The sequence below is a fragment of the Nilaparvata lugens genome, chromosome 5 (assembly GCF_014356525.2).
Source record: "Nilaparvata lugens isolate BPH chromosome 5, ASM1435652v1, whole genome shotgun sequence".
Classification (NCBI taxonomy): domain Eukaryota; kingdom Metazoa; phylum Arthropoda; class Insecta; order Hemiptera; family Delphacidae; genus Nilaparvata; species Nilaparvata lugens.
This window is the reverse complement of record NC_052508.1, coordinates 22129148-22156741: the sequence shown is the minus strand read 5'-3', so window position 1 is coordinate 22156741 and position 27594 is coordinate 22129148. Positions and strand designations below refer to the sequence as shown.

The 27594-nt window shown below is 33.7% G+C and overlaps 5 protein-coding genes across 5 annotated transcripts; 3 read left to right on the top strand and 2 right to left on the bottom strand.

Moving 5' to 3' along the window:
- Positions 1-907: 907 nt before the first annotated feature.
- Positions 908-4854, bottom strand: LOC111051696. Its single transcript, XM_022338241.2, has 3 exons — positions 4610-4854; positions 3023-3227; positions 908-1712 (listed from the first exon to the last, which is right to left on the bottom strand). The coding sequence occupies exons 1-3, from the start codon at positions 4837-4839 to the stop codon at positions 1458-1460; spliced, it is 690 nt and encodes a 229-aa protein (XP_022193933.1). The 5' UTR covers positions 4840-4854; the 3' UTR covers positions 908-1457.
- A 58-nt stretch (positions 4855-4912) lies between these two features.
- On the top strand, positions 4913-6633 carry LOC120351275. The gene is made up of 2 exons (XM_039427946.1): positions 4913-5135; positions 6006-6633. Exons 1-2 carry the CDS (start codon positions 4946-4948, stop codon positions 6185-6187), a joined length of 372 nt encoding a protein of 123 aa, XP_039283880.1. The 5' UTR covers positions 4913-4945; the 3' UTR covers positions 6188-6633.
- Positions 6634-10757: 4124 nt separating this feature from the next.
- Positions 10758-13460, top strand: LOC111051698. Its single transcript, XM_039427945.1, has 3 exons — positions 10758-11000; positions 11684-11881; positions 12967-13460. Exons 2-3 carry the CDS (start codon positions 11705-11707, stop codon positions 13216-13218), a joined length of 429 nt encoding a protein of 142 aa, XP_039283879.1. The 5' UTR covers positions 10758-11000; positions 11684-11704; the 3' UTR covers positions 13219-13460.
- A 3670-nt stretch (positions 13461-17130) lies between these two features.
- Positions 17131-19750, bottom strand: LOC111051700. The gene is made up of 3 exons (XM_039427944.1): positions 19537-19750; positions 18797-18989; positions 17131-18013 (listed from the first exon to the last, which is right to left on the bottom strand). The coding sequence occupies exons 2-3, from the start codon at positions 18971-18973 to the stop codon at positions 17771-17773; spliced, it is 420 nt and encodes a 139-aa protein (XP_039283878.1). The 5' UTR covers positions 18974-18989; positions 19537-19750; the 3' UTR covers positions 17131-17770.
- A 2917-nt stretch (positions 19751-22667) lies between these two features.
- LOC111051680 lies at positions 22668-27204 on the top strand. The gene is made up of 3 exons (XM_039427943.1): positions 22668-22931; positions 23815-23995; positions 26677-27204. Exons 2-3 carry the CDS (start codon positions 23825-23827, stop codon positions 26923-26925), a joined length of 420 nt encoding a protein of 139 aa, XP_039283877.1. The 5' UTR covers positions 22668-22931; positions 23815-23824; the 3' UTR covers positions 26926-27204.
- Positions 27205-27594: the final 390 nt, after the last annotated feature.

Genomic DNA, 27594 nt, shown 5'->3' with positions numbered 1-27594 from the left:
ATATAAAAAAATTATAAGGTCAAAATAGTATGATGTGTTGCCTCAAAAAATGCTCAATTTTCTGGAATATATTGCCTACATTGGTTTTGGCAGCAGTGTGAAGTCGTGAGTTATCATGGAGAGGATTGGAGAAAATAATTCTAGAGCTTTTTTGGAGAGTTTTTTTGGACACCCATTGAATTTTATTCCATCAAAAATATTGTGTTTTTTACTGGAATAGACTATTTTTCATTCGCTACCATTATCAGGATATTCTACCATCTAGTATCGATTTTATAAGGCAGAGTGAACGATGTGTCAATAAGGCTTTAGTTCATAAGATTCATTCACTAATAACTATATAATCATATAGTTATACTATTAAACATCATATTGCAAGTGTTGAATGTAAGAATGAAAGAAAAAACATTTTCCATATACACCAATTATTTATTGAAAAAACATGAGGATTACAAAAAAATAGCACATTGATTCACACACAAAATACTATAAAGAATTTAATGATTATTTATTTGTTACACTATACAAAAAAAAAAATATCAACTGATGCTGATAATAAAAATGCTCATTAGAATATAAAAATATACTTTTCAATCATCACTAAAACTAAATATGGTCCACATGGGAGGGATAATTCAACCATTGTGAAAATTAACATAAGAAACGTTATTTTGATACAAACACAATTGATATAGGCCTACAATGATGTAGTAATACATATTATATATTTTTAAGGGAGAGGGTATGCAAGCTATCAATTTAGAGTCATTCGAAGTCAGTCTATCATTCTCAGATTAGCTATATCAACTGTATATCGACTGTGATTTATTGGTGAATGGTGAATACCGTATTTCAATCATTGTAGATTTCTTTGAGTAAATATTGCAAGACATGATTGAGAAATTCATTTTTTTTATTGACAATCACACATCATAATATTATAATAGTTATGATTGTGAGAAGACAACAAATTCCGTATGAATAAACGTTATCTTCACTATTATTTTAGTTATCTATCATTAAAAATCATTACCTACTTATAGATCTCTTAAGATGATCTGCTTTTGATATTAACGCACAAGTCTAGGAATTAGACAATATTATCACGTACTATTAGCTAGGAATCAGCGATCTTGCTGTGACATCGAATGAGGGTGGTATTGTCACACAAAGCTGGATACCAACGGACATAATGACCACGTCCAACCGAGTGGGAAAGCTTTAGCATTGGTGTAGGTGAGACCACTCCAGACGCATTTGGACATTTTGAATATGCAATTTTTGTCTAGATGTGTCTTGTCCTATCGTAAACGGCGTGGTGTGACACCAACTTAAGTGGAACTTAACTCTTACTAATACTATACTGCTCACATTCAAATATGAACCATCAATCCAAGACAAAGTAATTAGAATTTCTAAAATGTTCTTTCCATCTTGGTTTGAGCTGAATTACAAGTCTATCCACGTCCAAAAGGCACGGACACACTGAGTCCACCGCCGTAGTCGCGCTTTGGCCCAGCTCCCCAGTTGCGCTGGTAGAAGGTGTTTGCGTTGAGGGTGGCTCCATTCTTGCCGCCACGCCACAAGTTGTAGCTGTAGTCACCGCGCACCGAGTTCTGCGCAGGTCTGCCCATTTGCGGCTCTGTCCGGCTGGCCGTCGCCGAAACACTGTGTCTCTCACCGTCTTGGGGAGACCTTTTGGAACGATGATTCTGGAACAAAAGTGATGCAAAGTGATGAAAATTCGTTAAAATCCAAAAACATTCATAAATTTATTGGATTATACAATTAATTAAAATATTATCATAGTGTGGAAAGACACAACACACCATTTGGAGAGATTCACCCTATTTCAAATTTGATAATAGAATACTGTAGTCTATAGAAAAATTGGTTCATTTTTTCCCAACAAATTCTTGAGATCAATACCTTGAAATAACGGGTGATCAAAAAGTCTCTCCACAGTAGATGCGTGGTAGCATAATGGTACCATGGTAGCATATATTATAGTTTCTGTCTTGAAACTCGTTTATAAGTTAGGTAGGTACTCATACTTTTTACTCCCCCTGAACAAGGAAGGCACTTTCAACATCTACTGTAATGAATGTGCACATTAGTTTAATACCGTGTTGTTGAGAATACTTGTTTTAGAGTGTTTTCTTGTATATATTATTTCACTAGCTACTGAGTGACTTTTTATCACTGAGTTTTATATTAGAATTATACTAAATTTATTAAATTGGAAAATAACACCAAAAATAGTAAGATTTACAATATTATTATTAATGAGTTCCCAAACATTTCCAACTATCATCAATCACTTTTCTCAGTATAATAATATGGTGATACCGGTATTGTGATAGTGATACCATAGAGAAACGATAGCATAAGTAGATATCCCATGGTATAGGGCATTTATGTCGCAACTTTTACTGTTATCCCAAGCCCATAGTTCACGTAGTTCTTCCCCATGCAGCTGTGTGACACTGGTAGTCTCTCAAATTGTGCCGTTCATACTCTCTCACCCCAAAAAACCAATAAAAATTGACAATAATCGAGAGTAATCGACTTGAGATAACAGTAAAAGTTGCGACATAAATTCCCTATACCATGGGATATCCACTTACGCTATTGTTTTTCTATGGTGATACATATAACTGTCTTGAATGAAAATACACAAATAAGTTGTCACAACCACAAATCTATTGAATTAGAGAGATAACAGCTCTGTTGTTTGATTGTTGAACACTAATAAAATTTATTGAAAATGAAACCATTCAAATTAACCAGAGATATATTATTACGGTGTAACAACTTGAGCCAAATCTCGATACCTACTTCAATAGTTTTATGTTTGTGAATTTTCTCGAGTTTTCAATTCAAATATATAGACCAAAGATTCTGACTGAGAGAAGTTCTTCTTCGAGTATAGTCATTAAAAGTAGATTATTTACATTGATTCATCCGAATATTTGAATGTTTTATTACATTAAAATCTTGAAACTATCGAGGTCTTTCTTACCAATGGATCAACAAGTTGATGAATATCAATTAATCCCAGATCATCCGAGTTTCTTGGAAACGTAGGCCTATTGGGACGAATCAATTGATGAGACGAGTGATGAACTTCAAATTGATCATCTCGGTTGAACTCTCTCGGCTTGGCGTACGATGAAACGACTCCAAAGATCAACATAAAAATAATTTCTGAGTACATGTTTTCAAGTCTGAAACGAAACACATAGTCAAGTTATGATCAAGTATATAATCAGCCACCATTTTGGATACAAGTATGATAGATCATTTTTATTGATGTAATGTTTCTTGTTTCAAAAAGGGTCTTTAAAATGATGTATGTACCACACAATGGGTCTTTACATTTAACATATTCGAGTTAGAACCCCTAAGTCACCCCTTATGAGGGGGATGAAATTCAGTTGTACGTCAAAAAGTACCATGGAATACTATAAAGAGAGAGTCATATGTATGGGAACCCTTCAATAAGTCTAAAACGTTTTAGATATGATACTGTAACTTCCAGGATAATTCGATCAATAAATTATCCTGGAAGTTACAGTATCATATCTAAAACGTTTTAGACTTATTGAAGGGTTCCCATACATATGACTCTCTCTTTATAGTATTCCATGGAACTAATAATGTGAAATTGTTATCAAAAACTCCGTACAAGAATTGAGAGTTTGTTCATTTATAGAAAAATTTGTAGAGGAAAGCTCGTGGAATGTTCCATGTGTCATTGTATAGAAAGAACCATAGAGAAACGATAGCATATTGTTAGCATATAACGATAGCACTTACGCTATTGTTTCTATATGATAGAACTTAATATCAGGAATAACTGACTAATATAACTATGAAAGATACTATAACAGAATTTCCGTAGAATAAGTGCATTTGAATGGTTTCAGATTATGGAACCCTATTTATCTCGAATTGTTTAAAAACCTAAAAAATAAATTCATGCTACATACATTCCAATGGTGTGGTTTTAAACTTCCAAAATACTACTTACTTCCAAGGTTCTGTTGTGTACTGTATATTTTCAAACATAGGTCTAAATCTCATCTCCTAAACACCCTCTTCTGTTGAATTAAATTTATCTTGAGAATTCTTAACAGTTGAGAATATTGGTTTTCACATCCCAAATACTTACAAAACTCAAAGCTCCAAAATTTTCATGGAATGATTGCAATTTCCACAGCAAAAAATTTAAACACACTTTTTTCTATGTATTTTAACACGACATGCAGTCAAATTATTGAGTAAATATTAAAAACTTTTACTTACTGACTGGAGTACTTTCAATTGCTTGGCAATCATTTGGCATGATTGCCAAGCAATTGAAAGTACTCCAGTCAGTAAGTAAAAGTTTTTAATATTTACTCAATAATTTGACTGCATGTCGTGTTAAAATACATAGAAAAAAGTGTGTTTATACAAAGCAGCTCGGAATGGATCAAGAAATCATCACCTTTAAAAAATTTAATTTATGAAATATACAAAATAAAATTTCTACTTTTATTTTGTGAGTTTTGGTGTTATATTCCATGAAACTATTAATTAATCATAGTTTTAGAAAAAAGTTTACCTGTTGAATTTTTGTTGGGAGGGCGAAATACACGTTGATGTAGGCCTAACACTAGAAGAATTATGCAGACAGATCTTCAAGAGAATCCACAAAAAATACTCTAGTCTTGCCAACGCCGTCAGAGCTGAATCAAAACAATGACCATGTGCTCTCTGTTTGCGATTAAATACATTGAAAAGGTCAACAGACCGAGTGCAGTGAATCCCAATGCAGGTCTGCAATGACGTCATAATATTGACGAGATGATAGCCAAGCACTGGCTTCTGGCGAGATTCTCAGAACCGCTATCAAAATGTTCTTCCCAGTCGCGCGCGAATAATGAACGGGTTATAGAAGATGCCGCGATGTGGTTTCTATGCTGCTTACAACGGAATTGTGATTCATCTAAACGTAGTCTTCAGGATATTCATTTCCCTTTCTGTTCAACAAGGAAAACTCAGACAATGTGAAGAACAGTACCTTCGTAGGAATAACACTGAACTTGAAAATAAACTACTGTTACTTTTTCAAAGGAAATGTTGCACTGGTAAATACTATTAATATTTTGCAGGATATCTTTGAGGAATTTGTTATTACCATTGTGATTAAGTTATTTTCTCATGCATTGCAGGATGATTGGCTACGTTTTTTCTCTTTTATTCTATACGAATAATTTATTAATCCAAACATGAAACAAACAAATTCAAAAGACAAAGGAAGTAACAGGTTATTGCATTTTTTGGGAATTAACTCACGGATTTATTTGTGAGAATACCAGAAATATATAAAAAAGGTATCGGTTAAAGGTATATGAAAAAGGTTACCTCTCAAAGTTACGCACTCATGAGAACTCTATATAACTCCAGCCTCTTACTCTTCAAATTGAATAGTTAATTAATATTGTTAATAATACTAGACTACTATAATCGTCAGACAACTCAGAGAGAACAACAGAAAAATTACCGTAAGCTATGGTAGGTACTACAGTTTTTGATATTGCATGAACTGTATGTTTTTGATATAGCGTTCATTTCAAACACATTATTTCTCTTGTTGATAATATAGGTTTATTACTGTTCACATAGCAGTCAAGTTGTTTTTTCAATGAAAATATCAGATTATCAAGTATTATCGCGGAATACACTCTCATCCAATAATTCAACTTACTTGAATAACATAGCATTAGCATAAAGGAAAGTAATATTTGATTTCTGGCACTAGTGAGTCAGTGAATTAGCGATAATTTTGGATCCTGGACCGTGAAGCAACTTTGATAATTATTATTGTCATTATTTTCAAAGATAATATTTTAAAGCTGAGTTATTGGAAGTTGTCACTTTTTCGTTCACCTCGATATAGGGTAGGCTAAATTCATTTAAGGATAAAATAACATAATTATTTTCTACTACTTTCTTAGCTCTACAGTCCTGGGTGGGCCTTGACTTCCTCCATCACACGCCTGCACTCCTTCCGGTCATTCACTATCCTTTTTCATCCACAAATCTCCATCCTATGCAGATCACCCTCCATATCCTGCAGCCATCTTCTCCTGGGTCTTCATCTTCGCTGAAAATTCTATCCTTAAGCAGTCGTCTCTGAAGTCTGTTCTGCTTCATTCTCCGGGCGTGTCCCAGCCAGCTGATTCTTCGTTATTTTATGAAGCGAATCAGGATATAGTTGTTTTGGAAAATATTGTATAATCTAACTGTTACTTCTTAAACATAACATATTTCAGCTAGAGTTGAAAATAATTAAAAGTATAAGGGTATAAGCACAGATCTAACGTGAGAAATTGATCGATGAAACACTGTAACCTAATATTGCAAGCTATGAAATAAGTAAATTTAGTAATGTTTCAAATGAAACAGTGAAGTTTTACATTTCTAAGTGTTCAATCCTTCAATGATCATACATTTTTGGAAGATATCCTTTCCACTCGACCATTAAGTTCCACATATCGAAGAGATCAGAGCATGGCTCATATCGACAGTGAACTATTAGAGAGAGTGAGAGAGAGTTTGGGTGCTAATAACTTCAGAGAGCGTTCCCACATATTATAAAGCATTAAAATTGACACCAACGTTATTTTTTGGATGGCCACAATATTATTTTTCTTACATCTTCTTCTTCTTCTTTATCCTCGCCACTTCCCGTTATGCGGGGTCGGCTTTACTAAATCTGAGGCGCCATTCCTTCTGATTATAGGCATCGTTTGTAGAAAGATCCAAATTTTTCATGTCCTTCTGGACATTCGTCATCCAGGTAGTATTTTTTTGTACATGGATAATATATTAGATTGAAAGCTGAATAGCGTATAATTGGAAACTCATCTCTGTTGAAAATGTGTTCAACTGTGAAATATTGGAGTGTTGTTCATTTGGGAAACATCCGTTTCCCGTGACGGACTTTGCATATTGAAGAACAAAATGATTTGTACTAGAAGCCCCATTCTTGATAATCTAGAAATCTTCGTAGAAAGCTCTCTACTTGGAATTATTAGCTATATATTATACTAGAAACCCCCTGAGTTTAAGAACTCGCTCATGAACTATTGTATTGATCACTGAGATCTTTTACAAGTATGACATTACAGTATATAGTAGGTTCCAATAGGGATCATATTCAAATTGAAAAAAAAATACTTTCTGTCGCTTCAAAACTTTGTCCACCATCTTGGATCCGTCATATGGATCCAACTTCATTCCGAATCCAGATTCATTTTGAATTCAACTTCATTTTTTCGAATAGGAAGGTGGTAATCTGATACATGATTTCGATACAGAATTTCAAAGGAAAATTAATAGCGATATCCACACGTCGATATCTCAAACCGTTTCAATGATCTCAACATTTGAAGATACTAATGAATAATAATAAAAAAATGAAATGAATGAGTACCAGTTACTATGAGTACCTACCTATACATTGAATAATCAAGTGTTAGTGAACACTAATAGTAGCTTCTACTCACTAATTTAACACTTTGAACAAAAAGATTTGTCAAAGCAACTGCTATCACAAGTTAATAATTACGTGTATGTTACAGACAGGCGTTAATGGAAGCGAGTTAATATAGAACTTATAAATTAACGCTGTGCATTATTCAGCTGAAATAATGTGTCTGTATGACAGTCTGTGTAATATCTCCCAAATAGCATCAGCTTTTTTAATAAATGAAAAAATTGAAGATATAGCATGCAATTAATTTTAGCTGACTAAATAATAAAATCAGAACGAATTTTCTTCCTATGCGCTTTCAATGTTATTTTTATATCCTGAAAAAGGGCGAAGGAGAGAGTCAATTGTTTTGATCAACGAACTTGACCTGTAAAAAGGTTCGATGTGTTCGTATTCAAAATTTGAAGCTGATTGATAATTTTTCTCTCTAAAGTTTTTGTCGAACATACAAACAGACAGAAAACGACTTTGGCCTTCAGTAAGTCAAAAGTGAGAACTTCGCTAACGCTCGTTCAATTATGTTCATTAAGTTATTCATTGCAATAACGCTACGAGTATTGAGGGGTGGAGAGATAGAAAGGTACGAGGGATCCAAATTTAAATTCATTCACCATCCATTGATTGCATAAAATAGGCTACACATCAACAGAGGCAATCATGAGCCTTTCAATTGGAACGGAAGTATGAATAAAAAGCATAAATAAAAATAACAAACTAATATAGAAAGAAAATACGGTGAGCATAATTCAATGGAAAGAGAGAATACCTATAAGAGAGACACTAAGTTTTACATTGTGTACTTACTTGACAAGTTATAGTGTAATGTATAAAATAGATAAATACAATCAAAAACACTTCACTGATATGGGCTACTTTTGTACAAATTGATAAACAAATATAAAAACTTGTAGTACCCTTTATTTTTATTTACTTGAGAATGACCTATGGTCGAAACTAGTCGTTAAAATATTTAAAAGTTTTTTAATAAAAGGGTACTACACGTTCTTATCTATATATATATATAAAAGCGAAATGGCACTCACTCACTCACTCACTGACTGACTGACTCACTCACTCACTCGCAGAACTAAAAATCTACCGGACCACAAACGTTCAAATTTGGTAGGTATGTTCAGTTGGCCCTTTAGAGGCGCACTAAGAAATATTTTGGCGATATTCTAACTCTAAGGGTGGTTTTTAAGGATTTAAAGTTCTTTTAGCATGTATATTCTTCTTATTCCAATATCTTAAAATTATAATTGACATGTCCATACCATATGTTAATATAGAACTATAATCTAGAGAGTACCTCTTCGAAACAGTTGTTCTGTTTAACTAAATTAAAAATTTTTTCAGGTTGGCATTAAGTTGAGTTGACTTTGTTAGGTTGGCACCAAGTTGAAGATTGAAATGCATTTATCCAGGACCTCCTAAATACCAATTTATCCAATTAGCCAAAATTAGCGTTTTCTCAGCTTTTCTGCGTTTCCTCACCTTTTTCAATAATTGATGGAAATATATTAAAAAAAATTCAGTACACAGGTTTAGCTGAGGTGGAAGAATTTTGTTCGCCAAAGATACTCCGATATAGTAACAGGTGTTTTTCGAGATCAAATTGAAATAATATGTTCAAATTCGGTACAGAGGTTCAACTGAGGTCTACATGCAGGCGAGCGAAGCGAGCCCGCTGATCTCATTTTTGGACAATCCAGTCTGGGGTCCAGGGGGCGGAGCCCCCAGGCTAGACGGATATGGCGAGCGAAGCGAGCCTGACGGCTAGTATTGTTTATATAAATAAATATAATTTTTTATTATCCATAAACTTAAATCGTTTTATTGTTATGAATTACTTTGTAGACATACACCATTTTCCAATGATTGCATATCTGTTAAGCCGCGTTTACACCGGAGTTTGAAACACGAGTTGCAAACAGAAGTTGCAAACATCTCTAAAAACGCGCATTTTTAGACGAAACATTTCGCTGTTGCAAACAGTTTTTCAGTGTTTGCAACAAAAATTTTTGTTTCCACCTGAAGTCGGTAAAGATCAAAGGGAGTTGCAAACTTTTGTTTGCAACACTAGTTTCGGTCACTATGTGCCGTTGAAACACGAAACAGAAACATTTCCCCGCCATCCCCTACGCTGCCACCTCCACTCTCACTCACGTGATCACTCGAACCACCCTGTCTCGACTCAAGTGTCAGTAACCCTGTCTGGACAGGGTTATAATACTTTATAATACAAGCATTAGCGTCTAGTATCAGAGCAGCACACACTTCTGGTACAAATAAAGCGAAATACCAGTAGTAGATTTATTGCTTAAAATTATAAAAATATATTTGCCATAAAATACCCTAGGACCTTTTAGGGGCGAGAGCGGGGGGTTCTTAAACAGGTTCTGAGTGTTAACAACAATATTTTATATTATATTATTTAAAAATGGCTGTCAAAATAACAAATATAGGCTATGTATAGTCTACTTATAACGTATTACCTTTATGTATCCTTCAGAAGATCTATTAAAGCCTCGCACACCTCAGGTACAAACAAAGATATGGTTGATTTTGATATCTTGAACAGGTAACTCAAGCTTGTGTATGAATCTCCGGTAGCTAAAAAACGCAAGGTTACGGCTAGTTTTTCCGTTACAGAAATAGCCTTTCGGTAATTCGTATCCATTTTCGAAATCCTCACTGGTCATTCTTACAAAGTTTTTAAAACTTCCGTCCGTTCTCAGTTCACCTGATAGAGGGTCGACATCATCTCTATTTAAATCGTCCAACAGGTCGTTTCCACTGTACGTAGCTCTGGAATTCAGAGACGGCCTCACCCAGTATCGTCTCGGCCTACGTTGCTTTGACAACACGACACACGCCGCCGCGGCTAAAATGACATCCTCGACACTTGACATCCTCGGAAGGACTGATCCCAGGAACCAGAACATAGGCGAGTCATAATCAAGGTTGAAAACATTTTCATGAAACATGGAAATAAAACCATGAAATAAAAGTTGCAAACTTTTATTTGAAACTACTGTTTGCAACTGCTGTTTGCAATAAAAGTTTGCAACTTTTTGTTTGAAACTTCGGTGTAAACGCGGCTTTAGATTGTAAATCATATCAGTGTCCGTGAATCACATGGAATAAGGGCTGGGAATAACAGCGACTGTGAGTTCGGGGGATTGCAGAAGAGTGACGTTTGAGCAGTCGCATCTCGCATCTCGCTCTGCATCTGAGTGTGTTATCATGACCGTGCTGCAAGCTGGGAATCACAGGCAGGCGCTTTCATCGCTATTTAATCCATGCTGTTTTCCTTTCCGACTATCATTTCGACTCAGTTCATCTCGCAGTTGCATCTTCTCATCTCACAGAGCCGCTACTCTTCTCTACATAGTACGCCACGGAAGAACAGTCTTGTCTCTCCAGTGCCTGCTTTATTCAGTGGACTCCTAAGGTATTTGCATTCAAAAATTTTGTTTCTCTTTAAAATTACAAATATGATCTCTCAGTTTCTCTTTCAAGTGCTGCACCAAGTTTTAAGTCTGAAAAACTGGTTGCCTTGAATTAGACTTTCAGTATAACAATTTGTATAATTGAGATTATCATTTTGTGATGACGAGATTGTTCAAACATAAATTATCTAATTCAATTCTTGTCCACCCTCTAAGAAGCTCTCTCGTCCTGATTGAATAGGCTTATGAATTTCTTGAATCTAGAATATATTTCTTTTTATGATATGATGAGATACTTGGAACATAAAAATTATCCAATTAAATTCTTGTTACCACCTAACAAGCTCTCTCTATTTTTTCCAAAATAGGCCTACAAAGTTTATTGCGTCTAGCGTCTTAAATTCTATTCGCATTGGCCTACTATTCAAATTCACTTGAATTTCTTTGCATTGCATTACTGCTATTCAATTGGATTCCTTTGCAGTTATTTCTTCCTTTACACTTTACAACTGACGTAATAGGTCACCTATTAAAAGTCGCTATTTAAACCCCAGCTCTCTTACTATTCCCAGTGATTATAAACACCGCTAGTCCTCTAGCTAAAAGTCTCCAAAAGAAGATAAAGTAGGCTACTATTCAAAATATTATTGATTATCTCTAATAATAGTTTTAACTATTTTTCTAGATCAACGATTGAATTCCAAGAATGGATCTGAAAATGCTGGTTGTTTTCCTCGTGGTGGTAGCGTCAGCCTATGCAAGGCTGCATCAGACGCCTCCTCCAGAATTCGATGGCAGACTCATAAACCGACCTCCTCCTCCAAAGTTCGATTATTACCCAAGAGGAAGAGTTGTCAGGAGTGCACCCGAAGCTGAACCCATGGTAAGAGCATTCCTGAAATTTTCAATATGTATGATAATAGTAGAAAGTAGATTTATTAGTGTTAGCCTTGTAGGTTCCAATATGTAATTAAAAGTTTCATGGAACTCATAAGCAAATAAATCGACGTTGCTTTAGTGGGAAACTGCTGGAACCTGTAGTTTCTCAGCAGAGTAGAATATTATTTTATTCTCCAAAAATATATTTTATTAAGATCTCACTTTATTGATGATTGTACTTGCACAGTATTTCTCAGTAATATGAATCAAAATCTATATATCTGTGGATGATAGAGTTTCCATCAAAGATGTTATTTCACGGAAAAAAATGTTCACTTTGAGTCAGTGATAGAAATGTTTGATATCCAGATATATTATATCCAGTTGCTGCAGCTCATGAACAATTCTCACTATGATAATGCTGGATATTCACCAATTATAAATAAATAGATTCTATTCGGTAATGTTTCTAATTCTGATTTAAGCTGAACTAAATATTCAATGTGTACGACTTTTATTAATAACCTTATGGAGTAGATTCGTTAAATTGACAAGTGAACTCAATTCTATTCAAAATTGAATATTTTATCGTATAAAGCTCAAAACTAACTGCCAAAATTAGATTGACTTTGATAGCTGTTATGAATGACTAGAAATTGCAATGCAAAAATAAGCTATGATAGAATAATCAGTGTGTACAATTGACTATAATAGTATATTAGCAATTCAATTACGAGTACCTATGAAATGTAATTGTTATGAACAATTGAACAATCAATTGTTCGATAATTATCACATGGATTAAACATTGAGTCTTGAAAAATGGAAATGATAAGTTATAATGACTTTTAAAGTGGACTTAAGTAGACTTATTTGTTGATTAAAATTGGAATATAATATTAATTTTCTGCAAAGTTAATAGATAGAAATTCTGACTACTAACGTTTAATTTTCTGGACTTTATTAATTTCTGAATACTGATTCTAAAACCTGTTTCTAGATATTCCCAATCTTCTTTTCAATACTTTCTTTTCAATTTCACACAACTTTATGATGTTTTGATAACTCATGCTAATGTTTTTTTTCTAGCATGAGCGCATGCGCCGATCGCCACAGGATGGGAAGCACGGCAGCGTGGTGGTTTCAGGAAGCAGAACAGAGGGGCGGGGAGGTGCACCCGCTCAGCAGTCAGTACGCGGCGACTACAACCACAACTTGTGGCGAGGCAAGAATGGCGCCACCGTCGACGCCAATGCCTACTATCAGCGCAACTGGGGCGCCGGGCCCAGGCAGGACTATGGCGGTGGTATTAGCGCATCCATCCCATTCGGTCGCCGATGATACACTCACTTACAGTTAGATCAAGTGCAACAAGAGAGCACAGTGAAGTAATATGTTCCTTAAATAATTACAAATTTATATTTTTTCCATGGTCTAAATAATTAATTGTGTACTATTCAGATTTGATTTCGAGCTGTATAATCAATTCATAGTCTATGTTTTGTGACTAGTCATTAGAATTATTATTGTAAAATGATTTTCAGTTCACGTTATCAAATAAAGCTGACACTTAACGACATTCACTTGGTATTTCATAAACTTTCTTCATCCTTTATTTTCCATACCGGTACTACAAATTTAACTACAAGTTAATTGTTTTGAAATAAATATTTCATGGAATGGGTTAATGAGGGAACATTCCATTTATTAAAACAAAAATTGCATGATGACTTATGAGCATCTAAATGAAAGTTAATTTAATAATAAAGAATTGGAGTTGAAATTGTTCAAATTCCATATTGTTGGATTATTGACGGTTCCAGAAATAGATCAAATTTCAAATCCAACTTTTCTATAACTTGCTCATGACTGATTAGTGAGGATGGAAATTGCTACTATTTGAATTATTGTTACTGAACTTATGGAACATCTTGATAATTCACTAAATTTTCAAATTTATCTTATCCGTATGGTTTAGGGTTTATCATTGTAGTTTGAAGTAGTCTTAGTTATGGATACATCAAATATCAAAACTACTACAAAAAGTTTGAGGTTTCAACCACTAAATAGTGATTACAGAACTCAACTTCAGTACTTCAACTTCAATGAGCGGTTACTCATCTACTGTGAGTAACGAGCGCTTGTCACTATGTAATTAGCGGTTTGGGTGAGGTTGAGTACTTAGCATATCTGTTATAAATAAATGTGTTGAGATAATGAAGCTGGAGTGACGAAATACCGCATGGCACAACAATGTCTCTAATGCATTATATATTGATTATTGGTCTAAATATCTGTTATAAAACATCTTTTGTAAAGTTTTTTTTAAATTGGCTTTCAGATATAACTGCATACCTCTAATCTATTCACTGCATTCATCAACTTCATACATTTAAAAATAATAGTGAGAATATTTGATTCAATAAATTTGAATATTGATATTCAATTATTCAATGGATTGGATTCATGAAGAAACTAATTTCATGATTGCAATACGATATAAGAAATTTTATTGAATATGCTGGAGCTCTACAATTATTTGATGTTTGATATTGTTAATATTAAATTATGATTTGATATCATCTCAGGCGGTGTTATCCGAGTGGGGAGGAAGTCATCTAGAGGGCTACGCCGAAGACAGAGAGAATCCTATGTTGTTGGTGCTTTGCCCTTGAGCTTCTTAAAAAATGATCTCCTAGCTGATCTGTTTTCACCTATACATATTATATAACCATTATGTTAGAATGTCACAGTCCCTCGAAGAAAATCTTCTTACAAGATCGTTCTTGAAAATCAATGAATCATCAACCTCAACAATGAATAGAATTATTAAAAAATTTCCTCTTAAAATCATTCCTATAATCTCTAGCTAAACCAAATGTGAATCTCTCGGTTGATTCGTCCAATGAAAAAACTAGAAAAACAAAATAAATGCGCAAAAAAAATTACAATAGTTGATTTCGGGCGTAGATACTCAAAAACATAGTAACATACGTACCTCAGTCCAAAATCAAATCTGTGTAACAAATTTTCATTCAAAAACCTTTTGGAAACGCAAATAATTTCCGTCGAAATTGGGGAAAATTTTGAGATTCGCCCAGGTCTTCAGCTGAGAGACCCAAAGTACAATGATTTAATCTTGAATTATCTGGGAAAATAGAAATGTATTGGAAATGCTAGAAGGAAATATTGACGTTTCGGGCTCAAATTGCAGAAATTCCTAAATCCTTACAAATTGTCAAAGTCACAAGTCACTCATACACCAGAAGGAATGCATAAATTTCACAAAACATTTCATATATACTTCCTTGGAAAAATGTGAACTCGTTCCAACAAACCATTACTGCAAGTATTTAGTTATTATTTTGTTTGTAGATTTTCAAATCTGATTATGAATAGACCGATAAATCATTTTGAATTTTCGTCTTTTATTGACTTTGCTTTTTAACAATAGCAGACAAGAAAGTCCACATAAGCATACCGAAATCCTGCATCCTGTCATTATATTGTAGAGAACAATGGGGAAAGATTTGAACATTTTAAACCCATAGTGAAAACAGTCTAACTCATTAGGTACCTATCATCTGAATTGAAATGGAATTATTTTATTATTAAAGAACAAAAGACGAATACAATAATAATTGGAAAATGTTGAACAAGAAAAAGATTGATTGAAGGTGTGAGAAACGATGTGGTCTTACACATTTCTCTCGATGATTACAACTCCTGATAGTGTAGAGTATGTTATGTTACGTAGTTGTGTATGTAGGGTATCTTTACCCTCAATCAAGAGACCATTCTACAAACCTTGCCTCAACTAGACCGACATTCAGCTCAAATCAAAGTGGTTTAGCTCAGTACCACTTTGGAGAACACTGAACAACGTCAAAATTGAGTTTAGTTATTGTATATTGTACTTGAAAGAGTACTCCCAACTCATACTATCGTTGTCACTTTTTTGTGTACCTATTTACAACAATATTGAGTTTAGTTATACCATTTTGACTTAAAATTTTAAGTTCTGTTCGGTTTTAGAACACTTCTACTCTATCAAATTTGACAGGATGACCTTTAATAATTACAAACTCGAACTTTCAAAATAACAATGCAATATAGGCCAATGTAAATGATGAATTATCAAAAACTAACAACTGATAGTTGAGGTTTTTAATTACAGGTCATTTTGTCAAGTTCAATGGAGTATAACTGTTATGAAACTTGACAAAACTCTAAATCTCTTGAGATTCGTTGTAGTATCAATTCAATATTATTGTAATTGGAATAAATGGAGATAAATTTGACAGCCATAGTTTGAGTTAAAGTATTAATTCTAGTACAATATCCAATAAATTAACTCAATTTTTATAATAACTGCTTCTTTCAGGGCGATGCCATACGAGCGTTTTTTCAGGTGTTTTCAGACGAGTTAACAGGGCAGGTAGCTCTCCGATTGGATGATTGGGTTGGCATTCAGGAATCAGCTAATTCTGGAAGCTGACTGATCGAGAATCAGCCAATCGGAGAGCCGACTCATCTAGAAAACTCCTAAAAAAACGCTCGTGTGGCCTCACCGATACCCATACAGTTCTTCCCAGTAGAGTCTCTCTCCTTATAATCTAGAAAAATTGAGTACGACCACATTGATTCTTACCTCCTCGATTATATTCCCCACCCTGACTATGGATATAAGGAGGGTCGTACACAATTTGTAGTATAATTATAATACCAAGAGCTTTTCTAGTAAATAGCTGGTAAGACTATTGTACATTTTATTTTTATTTTTAATTCGCACCCTCTCAAATACATAAATCTATGTGGAGAGAAAATTGATTAGAATAATAAACAAGAGGAAACAATTCATATGATTTGGCTGTATAGATAAGAAAATGAAAAAATATTATATTAGAAGTTAGGTGATTTGTGAATATAACATAGCCAGCATGACAGACATTACAAAAAATTAATAAGACTATCATGAAGCGGGGTGGAATAAATTATTAATGTTGAGTTGAATAATTGCAATGTAACAAGCTCCACAAGCCAAGTCCAATGATGAGCAGCCACTCATTCAGTCTATGCTTGAAGACTGAAGACCGCAAAGATTGCTCCCTTGTATATAATAATACTTTTATGAATTGGTATATATACAATATATACAATACTGGTGGGTATATAATATGAATTGATTGTGTCCAGGTGATGGATTAGTCATAGCCTATATGGTCGTTATTGGAAAAAGGAAAATAACAAATGTTAGATTCAAAAATACTAGATTTATTGATTTTTTAGTGAAAATTTTCACAGAGATTTAAAATTGAATAGTTTTAATAAATACTATAATTCTATAAAAAATATTATACAGGAGAGTTGAAATTCTCATATACTAGTCACTATATCATAAATTAATTGTATTTGATAACTTTTTTCACATTCAGTCTTGATTCAAAGTAAAGTATTGAATTGAATAAACTACACAAATCCACTTAGGCCTACATGAAAACACTTTGCTACATCAATATAGGGAACTAGCTTCCAACCTCAATATTGAAGTAGGAACAATCTGATGAATATTGCAAATTGACAAATCTTAAAATTTCAAAACAGAATCAATCAAAATCTCCAGTTTTCAATTAGTTTTAAGAAATTATTGGATGATGTATTCAAACACTTATAGAAATTTTCAAATAGACAGAGATTTGTTTGATTTGGTAATTGCACTCGAATGGCTCCTTCCTGAATTGGTGAGAAACAGTGGATACAATAGTAGAATGGAAAATTATTGTCAAAATTTAGCCAGGATATTGCAATGTCCATTTAGTAGTAACGCATAAGGAACATGATACTTCACTGTGCTCTCTTGTCGCACTTGACCTAACTGTAAGTGGTGGGTGTATCATCGGCGACCAAATGGGATGGATGCGCGAATGCCGCCACCGTAGTCGTGCCTGGGCCCGGCGCCCCAGTTGCGCTGATAGTAGGCATTGGCGTCGACGGTGGCGCCATTCTTGCCTCGCCACAAGTTGTGGTTGTAGTCGCCGCGTACTGACTGCTGAGCGGGTGCACCTCCCCGCCCCTCTGTTCTGCTTCCCGACACCACCACGCTGCCGTGTTGTGGCGATCGGCGCATGCGCTCATGCTAAACAAACCAAAATCATATACGTGAGTGATTAAAACATCATAAAAAAATGTTTGACATTGAAAATGAAAAGTACTTTGAAAAGAAGTTAAGAGCCAGAATATCCATAATAGACATAGACAGATCATTAGCATGAGTTAGTTAGTAAAACATCATAAAAGATAATTGATTGAAATTGGAAAACAAAGTGACTGGAGAACTCAAATTTTTCTCAATTTCATCATACAAACAAGCTAACTAAGATATAAATAAATATTAAAGGGCAACAAATTGTTCAAAGAGAGTATGTTCAGATCATCTTGAATTTGTGCTATAAAGCTTTATGTGAAAATCATTGAATAATTTAGGAAATTGAAAGTATGTTGTAGATTTCAAATATCTCAAGTGCAGGACAAAAATAGAGTAAGTAAATTAACCAGAAAAATGCTGGTAATAGATAGGGAAGATGGTAAATGATTGTGGGAAAATAATGGAAGAGGCAGGAAAAGTACACTTTCACACTTCCACCTTATTCCTATTCCAATGCGAATAGAAACAAGTTTAACAGTTCTCAAACTAGTGTTCTGTAGGAGCATAGACCAAATTTACATAGGTTAGGATTTGTGGTAGTAGTCAACATTTGAAATGGACTTTTTTTAATAAATCTTTCCAATGTCTATCACCAATAGAGTTTACAAAAACTGAGTAAAATTAATTTCAGAAAATCAATAGTTAATATATTCTTGTTAGAGTCAATGTACAATCTCAGAGTAAATCAACGAAAATAAATAATGTTCTACTCACAATGGTTTCTGGTAAACTCCTGTATACTCGTCGGCCTTCAAGGAAGTTTCTTGGAGGAGGAGGTCGGTTGATGAGTTTCCTATCATAGCCTGGAGGTGGTCTATCGTCATGGTGCTTAGCGAAGGTGGTCGATGACATGACCGCAACCACCACAATCACAAGAACCTTCAAATCCATCCTTCAGTTATTGTACCTATTGAGAAAGAAAATATTTAGAGCAAAGTCAATTTATAAGTAACAACCATGATAATTGGTGATACTGATTAGGCCCAGCATTACTTGTAATAAGGGTGAGTAATGATCTTCATTCTAACAATAATTTAACAAATTTAACATAGAGAATCAATGAATTATTATTTGTAACAGAAATTATATTTTTACATGGAACAAAGTGAATATTATTTTTTATAGTAATTTCTATGAGAAATAAAATAGGTATTGAGAAACACACATCATTGAACGTGAATTGGAATATTTTTCCAAAGCTGATATTAGAGACGATAGGCTAATAGTTTTCAAATTAACAGCTTGAATGAAAAAATGAATGAATAATTAGTAGTGTTTAGGCAAATATTCCATGGTATACTACTGGAAGATAGAGAGAGTAATCTTTGAGAAAAGTGTGGACATTATATTCTATTTAATGCAGTATCATGAGTACTGTGCAATATTCGTTATATGAATTTCTATGATACTCTAAATGAATTAGAATGAATGAAAAAGTAAGTCTTTAAACTCACCTCAAAAATCGGCTGATAGAAGCTTGAGAGCTGGGATGTTCAAATCGTTCACTAGAATTTGATGAGAAGTTGTAGCTCCAAAACGGTCTGAGTCGGAATGATAAAGTCGGAAGAAAGAGCGTGCATTAAATAGCAATGAAAACGTGGAGACTGGGAATCACCGTGCCCTCAAGAAATCTCTCTCTCTGATACAGAGCGAATGCAGAACTCGTCTGTTTTTCTCGCAATAGCTGTTGCAGTTATTCCCAGCTCTACTCGCGAGATAAATGATTGTGATTCACAGAGAGACTGACTGTTGTGAGAGTATAACCTTTCACCTCAAGATTGTATTTTTATGTTGATATTTTCGCTTCAAATAATGTTTATCAATAATTCATTCATGAAAATGAAACCGTGACAATAGTAGTAGTAGAGAAGCTACGAGATTGAGAAAAATATAGTTCCAGGTGAGCTTAGATTCTTAGACAATAAAAATAATAAAAAATATCGAAATCTCGGTTATTGTTTTCTAATTCATATTATTCGGGAATAGAATGAGCTCAGAAGATTGTAGGAAAGCAATGAAAGTTTATAAGATTGATGCTTCAGAAAATAATCTAGTCTACACCTGATGCTGGACAAATCGCTTGTGAACTACTTTCTTACTTCTGGAGAACTTATTTGGAATAGCAACTCAATTATTGCTCTGGTCAGTGATTCTCAACCGTTTGGTTGTCTACCCTCCTAGAAAATCAACTTACAGACTGACTATGAGGTCCTCTTGTTGAGAAGTAGATTACGTTCCAAAAGCCTGATCAGTTGGAGAAATTTAGTTGAATTCGCAAAATGACTGCACTGCACAATGTTTTGTCTTCAACTGTAGACAATATTGGAAGTGTCTGGAACTGTACTGAAAATTTCGTCCATTTGTCACATCCTACCTAAGGCTTCAAAAATATTATCATAACTATAAAGAAACGAAGACATTTTTCCACCAACGAACTTTGAACAAGTCCTTTAAATAATCTGGGTTCGAAACTTGTAGCTAAGTAGTGGTAGTATTGCTGGTCAATCAAGAACTACAAGTCTTCAGTTTCAACTAAGAATCAAATAAAATTAAATCAAATTCATTCACTCGAAATTCATACAAAATATTCACAAAAGTATAAAACGACAAGTTGCATAAGTGAACAAGATACTACTCACAAAAAGTACAGTATGTACTTAAAAGTAAAGTATGTTGTCCGTGAATAGGAGTAAGATCCAAAGTGTTATAAGTAAGATTATTCAATTTATAATTTGATATTGTTGAAGATTTGGTAGAAAAAGGAGTTAGGAAGAAGAAAGATTTAGATATTCAAGTATGATGTAATGAAGATGAAATTAAGATGATTGAGTGCTAGTTCGCACTATTGCATACAAAACAAGGATTTTTGTATCATTTACCATTATAAATTTCACCCATTTGTAGAAAAAGAGCGATAAGTGCCTATCAATCTGCAGAGAAACAATATAATTAAAATATCAATCTATTCCTCAGTGTGGTAAAAATAAAAGAGCATGAATGGAAATATTACAATAGATTGAGAATAATTCAACAGAAAGACAGTTATTAGTGACATAATCGAGACAAAAACGTATTACACAGCAAAAAAGGATCTCGTTGAACATTCAATGATTTTGTTCAACGTTGAAATAGTCATAAAGTGTGAGATTGCATATTATTTCGCATATTTTATGGAATAGCTCCTCTCGTGTACCCATCGAAAACCAAAAAAATACGTCTTGATAGGATACTCAACTGGCTCATTAATCCAATTTTTATATAAATAGAATTGGAGTGAGTATAGGGAACGGAATATTTCTGTACAGAATAATTATGTTGGATATGAGTATACAATTACTTCTGATTTATCATGAAATAATATTATGTTGAAGGAGTAATTGGAAAAGCCTCTATTGGTAGGTATAGTAGACTTCAGAAATTCTATGGAGTTTGGAGAATCATAAACACTTTCACTGGTTTGTTCTTCAAAAATAGGTGTTTTTCATTTGCAAGTGAAACTTGGAGTAAATTTAATCCAAAAATTGAGGCAAATAGCAGAGTATTGAAGAGCTGTGGAATTGAAAGTGTTGAGAATGGGTCGATATCGAAGTAAAATAATATTTTGTTATTCTTGGGAAATTACTATTTTAAAATTGATTAGTCAATGGTTTTTGAATTGATTTTTCAGTGTGCCCAAATTCATGCAAGTATGTAATGTTTGATCAATGATGTCATTGATGTAATTTACGATGATAGAAGAAATGTTGATGTAGTATGAATCTAAATGGTGAATATGGACTTTTTTTGAATAATGTGAGCACCAGAATAATTCATCAAAATATAGATAAAATTATATTTACTGGAAAATCATAGACAGCGAATATGAAATCGGAGTGAGGGGAGAATGTGAGGAGTATAATCTACGTTGAAGTGGAGTTTTTTATATTGGATGAAAATTAGTAGTGAAAAAGTAGATGGTTAGAGCAGGACTTCCTATTCACTAGTAGTATATAGGAGGTCCTGATTAGGGAAGGGAGGCAAGAAAAATAAATAAATCGCTTAGGCATTGATTTGGACTCTAATGTCAGTTGATACCTACATAGGTTTTCGTAATTATTATTATTACTGCAGATTTCAGAGTTTTGATAGAATGAAATAATTAATAATAATAATACTTCATAAATGAGTTCCTTGATTTGTATTAGAATGGTTTGCTAAGTAATCATTGAGTTGATTCAGATCTTGAATAAGAATGAGATACCTATGGAAAATAGTATTTTTAGATAGAGGATAACTGTCCTGTTGAATAATGCTGCGAACAGAATAGGAATAAAGCACGGAATAGTTGCAGAAAGACAATATTGCTTATGAAGTGCTCTTCTTTGTTGGGGAATGATGTCCGAATGTATTGCTGGAAAATGGAAATAATTCCATTCTCTATTGGGCCTGGACGTATTTGAAAATAAAAGAAGAACAATGTTCACCACAAAAAAAGATGCAAAATTTTTTTATTCTGCTCGGTGAATTCCTCCGAAGACGCGAATGAAGGTCAATGATAGCGCTTCTGAGTATGAGAGTCCGCCGGTAGTTCCCAATTGACCAGTCAGAGAACAGAGGCATGGTCTGGTTATCATTATCTGAGCCGAGCGGGATTCACAGTCATCTTTCGCCAACTGCTATTTAGTCTGTTGCATCTCTCGTTGGCTATCATAACAAGTTTCGCTCAGCACAAGAGTGCATCTCCAATAGCAGTGGATTAAAAAGTGTTTGTAAATACGTGATAGTGAATACTTTACTGAGTTCACAGAGTTCTTCAATTTTAGTCCATTAGCGAGGTGTATTTTGTATCCATAATCATCAGTATTCTCAGGTATTAAAACCTTTTTACAACATATTTTTCTTTTAAAACATTTTTATGTGAATAGCTTCATTAATGATAGAGGTATCATCCATAATATTCTGGACTTTTATATTAAAGAAAGGTTTAGCACAGTTTTTGACGAATACCTCTTGTATTCCTGGATTGTATCTATTGTCTATAATAAATGAATAAGTAAATCAAAAGACTGTCCATCTATTCCGGTAATAGAAGTGATAAATATAATAGATGAAGGAAATATTTATTCCATTCAAGTATTGAAAGAATTACCTCTGTGAGAAGAAATTGTATTTTGAATAACCGCGTAGCATTCATTGTATGAGTACGAATCAGTCCCTCTCACTCAATTGAATATGAAATAGTCAATTATAGACTATAAAATTATTTCTGTAATTCACTGTCCATTTCTCTCCAGTTTCTGGAGAGAGAGCCAGAGAACGTCGGAGTTGGGAGAGAGTTTAAATATTAATTTATAGAGGCCTTGAGAATAGTTTACATTTATAAGAATCCGTTGGAAAATCCATTGCGTGAGCTGTTTTCCAAAGAAAGATTTTCTGGGCAAGATTTGTATAAACCAATGGATTTTTGGAATTTTTTACTCGCACTTTTCGGTCTGAGCTTTCCAGCTTAGACTTTTTGACACACATTCCTCACATTGAAACATAACTATTCCCTGACAGTGGATTGAAAAAGATTGAGGTATTTTGTGACAATCCCTTTTGTGAAATCACAACGGATGAATTTTGTTGTTGATCATAATATTTTGAAATACATTAGTTGTATGCTTTATAAACACGATGGATTTGTATCAAGCTGGAATGAATTCACTTTGTTCTATTGTATCGAATTTTCAACGACATATTTTAATTTGCAGGTGCTTGAACATGGAGGCAAAGGCTCTGGTATTCCTGTTGGTTGTTATAGCCTCATTCTGCGCTAATGCCCAGGCACAGGAAAGAAGGAATTGGCTGGAGAATTCAAGAAGGATCGTCGATGGAGATGATGTGAACAGAATGAGGAGAACATTTCATGAAGAGTTGATGGGAGGAATTCTGGTGAGCCATTCATTTGACAATATCCCATTGTTTTTTATGATTGAGAATATAACTTCCCTAGCTGTCAGGCTCGCTTCGCTCGCCATATCCGTCTAGCCAGGGGGCTCCGCCCCCTGGACCCCCGACTGGATCGTCCAAGGATGAGATCAGAAGGCTCGCTTCGCTCGCCTGAATTTTTCATTTGAGCATTTTTATCATATGTTGGGACGATCCAGTCGGGGGTCCAGACTAAACGTCTGGCTAAGCGGATATGGCGAGCGAAGCGAGCCTGACGGCTAGTAATACAATATTCCCAGGATTAGCTCTGATTGAAGTAGCAGTGCCCAATCAATTTTTCCGCGATAAATGCATTTCAATCTTCAACTTGGTGCCAACCTAACAAAGTCAACTCAACTTAATGCCAACCTGACAAAATTATTAATTTAATTACCAGTTAACAACTGTTTCGAAGAGGTACTCTCTCTAGATTACAGTTCTATATTAACATATGGTATGGTCATTTTTCAATTATAATTAAGAGAATAAGAAGAATATACATGCTAAAAGACGAACTTTAAACCCTTAAAAACCACCCTTAGAGTTAAAATATTGCCAAAAGATTTCTTAGTGCGCCTCTAAAGGGCCAACTGAACATATCTACCAATTTTCAACGTTTTTGGTCCGGTAGATTTTTAGTTCTGCGAGTGAGTGAGTGAGTCAGTCAGTCAGTCAGTGAGTGCCATTTCGCTTTTATATATAAAGAAGAAGAAGATTATAAGTATTATAATTACTATAACAATTCTAATTCAAAGGATTGAGCGATATGTGATAGTGTCATAAATAATATGAAATGAACTTTCCGATTGATACATTTCTTCATCTACATAAATAGACCGAGATCAACGATTGAGCTTTTTTATAAAATTAAAAATCAAAACAAATCTTCTATTTTCAATTGTCTCCATCAAATAATTACTTAATTGAAAAAAAGTAATTGTGTTAGAATACAAGAGACAAATTCAGAATCAAGAAAACTACAATCAAATTCGGAAACAAATGAACAAGAATGATGTTGTATATAACGTTATATTTAAAAAGAAACACAATATTAGAACATAAAGTACCCTCTAATTAATAAAATTAGTAGAAGTGATGGTGATGTTGTGTTTTAAAGTTTTTAATAAATTTTTAGTGAAATTCGACAATATCTTTGTTTTCTTATTACTCTTTATTTAAATCTCAAAAGAGAAACAAGTTTCGGCTAGTTTAGTTTCAACTAGTTAAAATTATTTTATTCATTTGATCTTGAAAATGGCCAAAGGCTGAAACTAGTTGTTTATTGAAATATTTTAAATTTAAAAATGTTTCTCTTTTGAGATTTAAATAAAGGATACTTAATGTTCTTATTTTTCGTTTTTAAATAATTTGTAAAAGTAGCTCATGTTAGTTAAGTGATTTTATAATGATAGTCTAATAATATGCCATATCGATTAGTATTGTAGCGAATTATATACTGTAAACTTTTGTTGGAGATATATATGAGGATATGATACAGTGATGGTTAATAATAAAGGATTCATCATAGAGTTTCAAAAAAAAAATCTCAACTAATAACCTCAGTGCAGATAAATGTAAGCCCACAAGATGAGTGAAAATGCGTTCAATGGCTCCTGAATAATTATTGAACGAAATGTCTCGTTAGACGGAAAGTTAATTCATTTCTCATGTATTTCTATGCTAACGAATTGACATTGCTAACAATATTCTTGTATACTCAATGTCATGTACTCAGATAAAAAGTCCATCTCAAATAAGTACTCCAACATCCTGCTATAAATTCTTTACATAGAATTACGATATCATAATTCTTATTATCAATCAATCAAAATTTTTATTTGCTATCTAACATATTTCATACAAATAGAGTTACTATCCAGATATCGGCATTTGGAAACAATACAAATAATATAATATATGACAATATCACTCAACAAGATACAATGTAGGTAACTCAATAACAATAATTAACAGAAACAATATAGTAAATAATTAATCAGAAAACCAGTAAGGAATGACTAGGTGATTATGCATGACTAGAAAAATTAAACATTGGCTAATGATGATTTATTCTGACCAGCAACCAAACTCTACAACGCACACGTTCATAAAGAATATATTAATCTATAATAAATTATAAAAAATAGTGGCAGAGAACTAATTCTTATTATAGAAATTCATGGTTGATAAAATTTGGCGATAATACGGAAATAAATTCAATATAAGAACATCGCAAACGAAATGATTGAATAAATTCTTTAAAAATGTAAAAATATTGTAACAGAGAGGCGAGAGCGAGTTATTCAGACCTATCAACCTTGCAAAAGCTGAGAACCCAGCTGGAGTCTCAAAAGATAATACTGTACATGAAAACTGTCACTCTTGCTTCACTATTATGACTATAACTCCATTCTTCAGCCCTAGCTGAGTTCTCAGTCACACTCTAGTTTCGCCGTTCCTCTATGTTTTCTTCCCACTAAATTCTCAGATCACTTGCAATTGTCAATTTGAATCATGAATGAATTTAACGCAAATGAATCATGCTCTGCAAGCATGTATTCCCTTCTAGATATATTTAATTAACTGTTAATCTAACAGAATCTGTTGTCAGATTCAAACTAATTTGCCCTTGTTATTTTCGCCAGCATGGCCGCATACGGAGATCCCCGAACGACAAGAGAGGCAGCGTTGTTTTGTCGGGCACCAGAACGGAGGGCCAGTTCGGAAGACCGTCTCAGAGTTCGGTGAGAGGCGACTACAACCACAACTTGTGGCGAGGCAAGAACGGAGCCACTGTCGACGCCAACGCCTTCTACCAGCGAAACAGGGGCGGTGGACCCAAACAGGATTATGGTGGTGGAATCAGGGCATCAATTCCCTTTGGTAGGCGATAGAGAAATGATAGGATGATTGAGAGGGGGGGATATATTCATCAATTTTCTTCATAAATAAACAAAATGTATGGTATTTTTAATTTGTTAGATAATCAAAGTATTTATTTGTAAGTTAGTTTAATCAAAACGACTGATTAGATTATTAAAATCAAAACTTGTTTTTTTAGTAATAAGCACATGATAATTCCAATAATTTATTTAATTTTTTATCTCTACATTATAATAATTATAGTCGTATAAGCTTTCCATGAGTGAATAAATGAGGATATAATTATGGAATTTATTTTTTTCTTATTTGTGGCATCTGCTTAGTTCTCCTTCTTATTTTTCCAGATTTTCTGACTATGTAATTAGAAATTAAATCGAGGGATTCAATTTGAATCAAGGGAATCAATCAAATTGGAACAAGGGATGAATCAAGTATGATTCATCCAGCTTAATACGATATATATTTGACCAATCACTTGGATTGAAAGGCAGTATGAAGTTCATATATTTAAACATTTGAAAGGATCTTTCAAATAAAAGATCTCAACTATAAATAAATACATACTATATTGTCTTTGAAGATATCATGAAATATATGGGTTATTTGGTTAACATCAAGGTACCTAGAATACATACCATGTATTCTAGGTACATTGGTTAACATGTGTAATGAATTTGTTA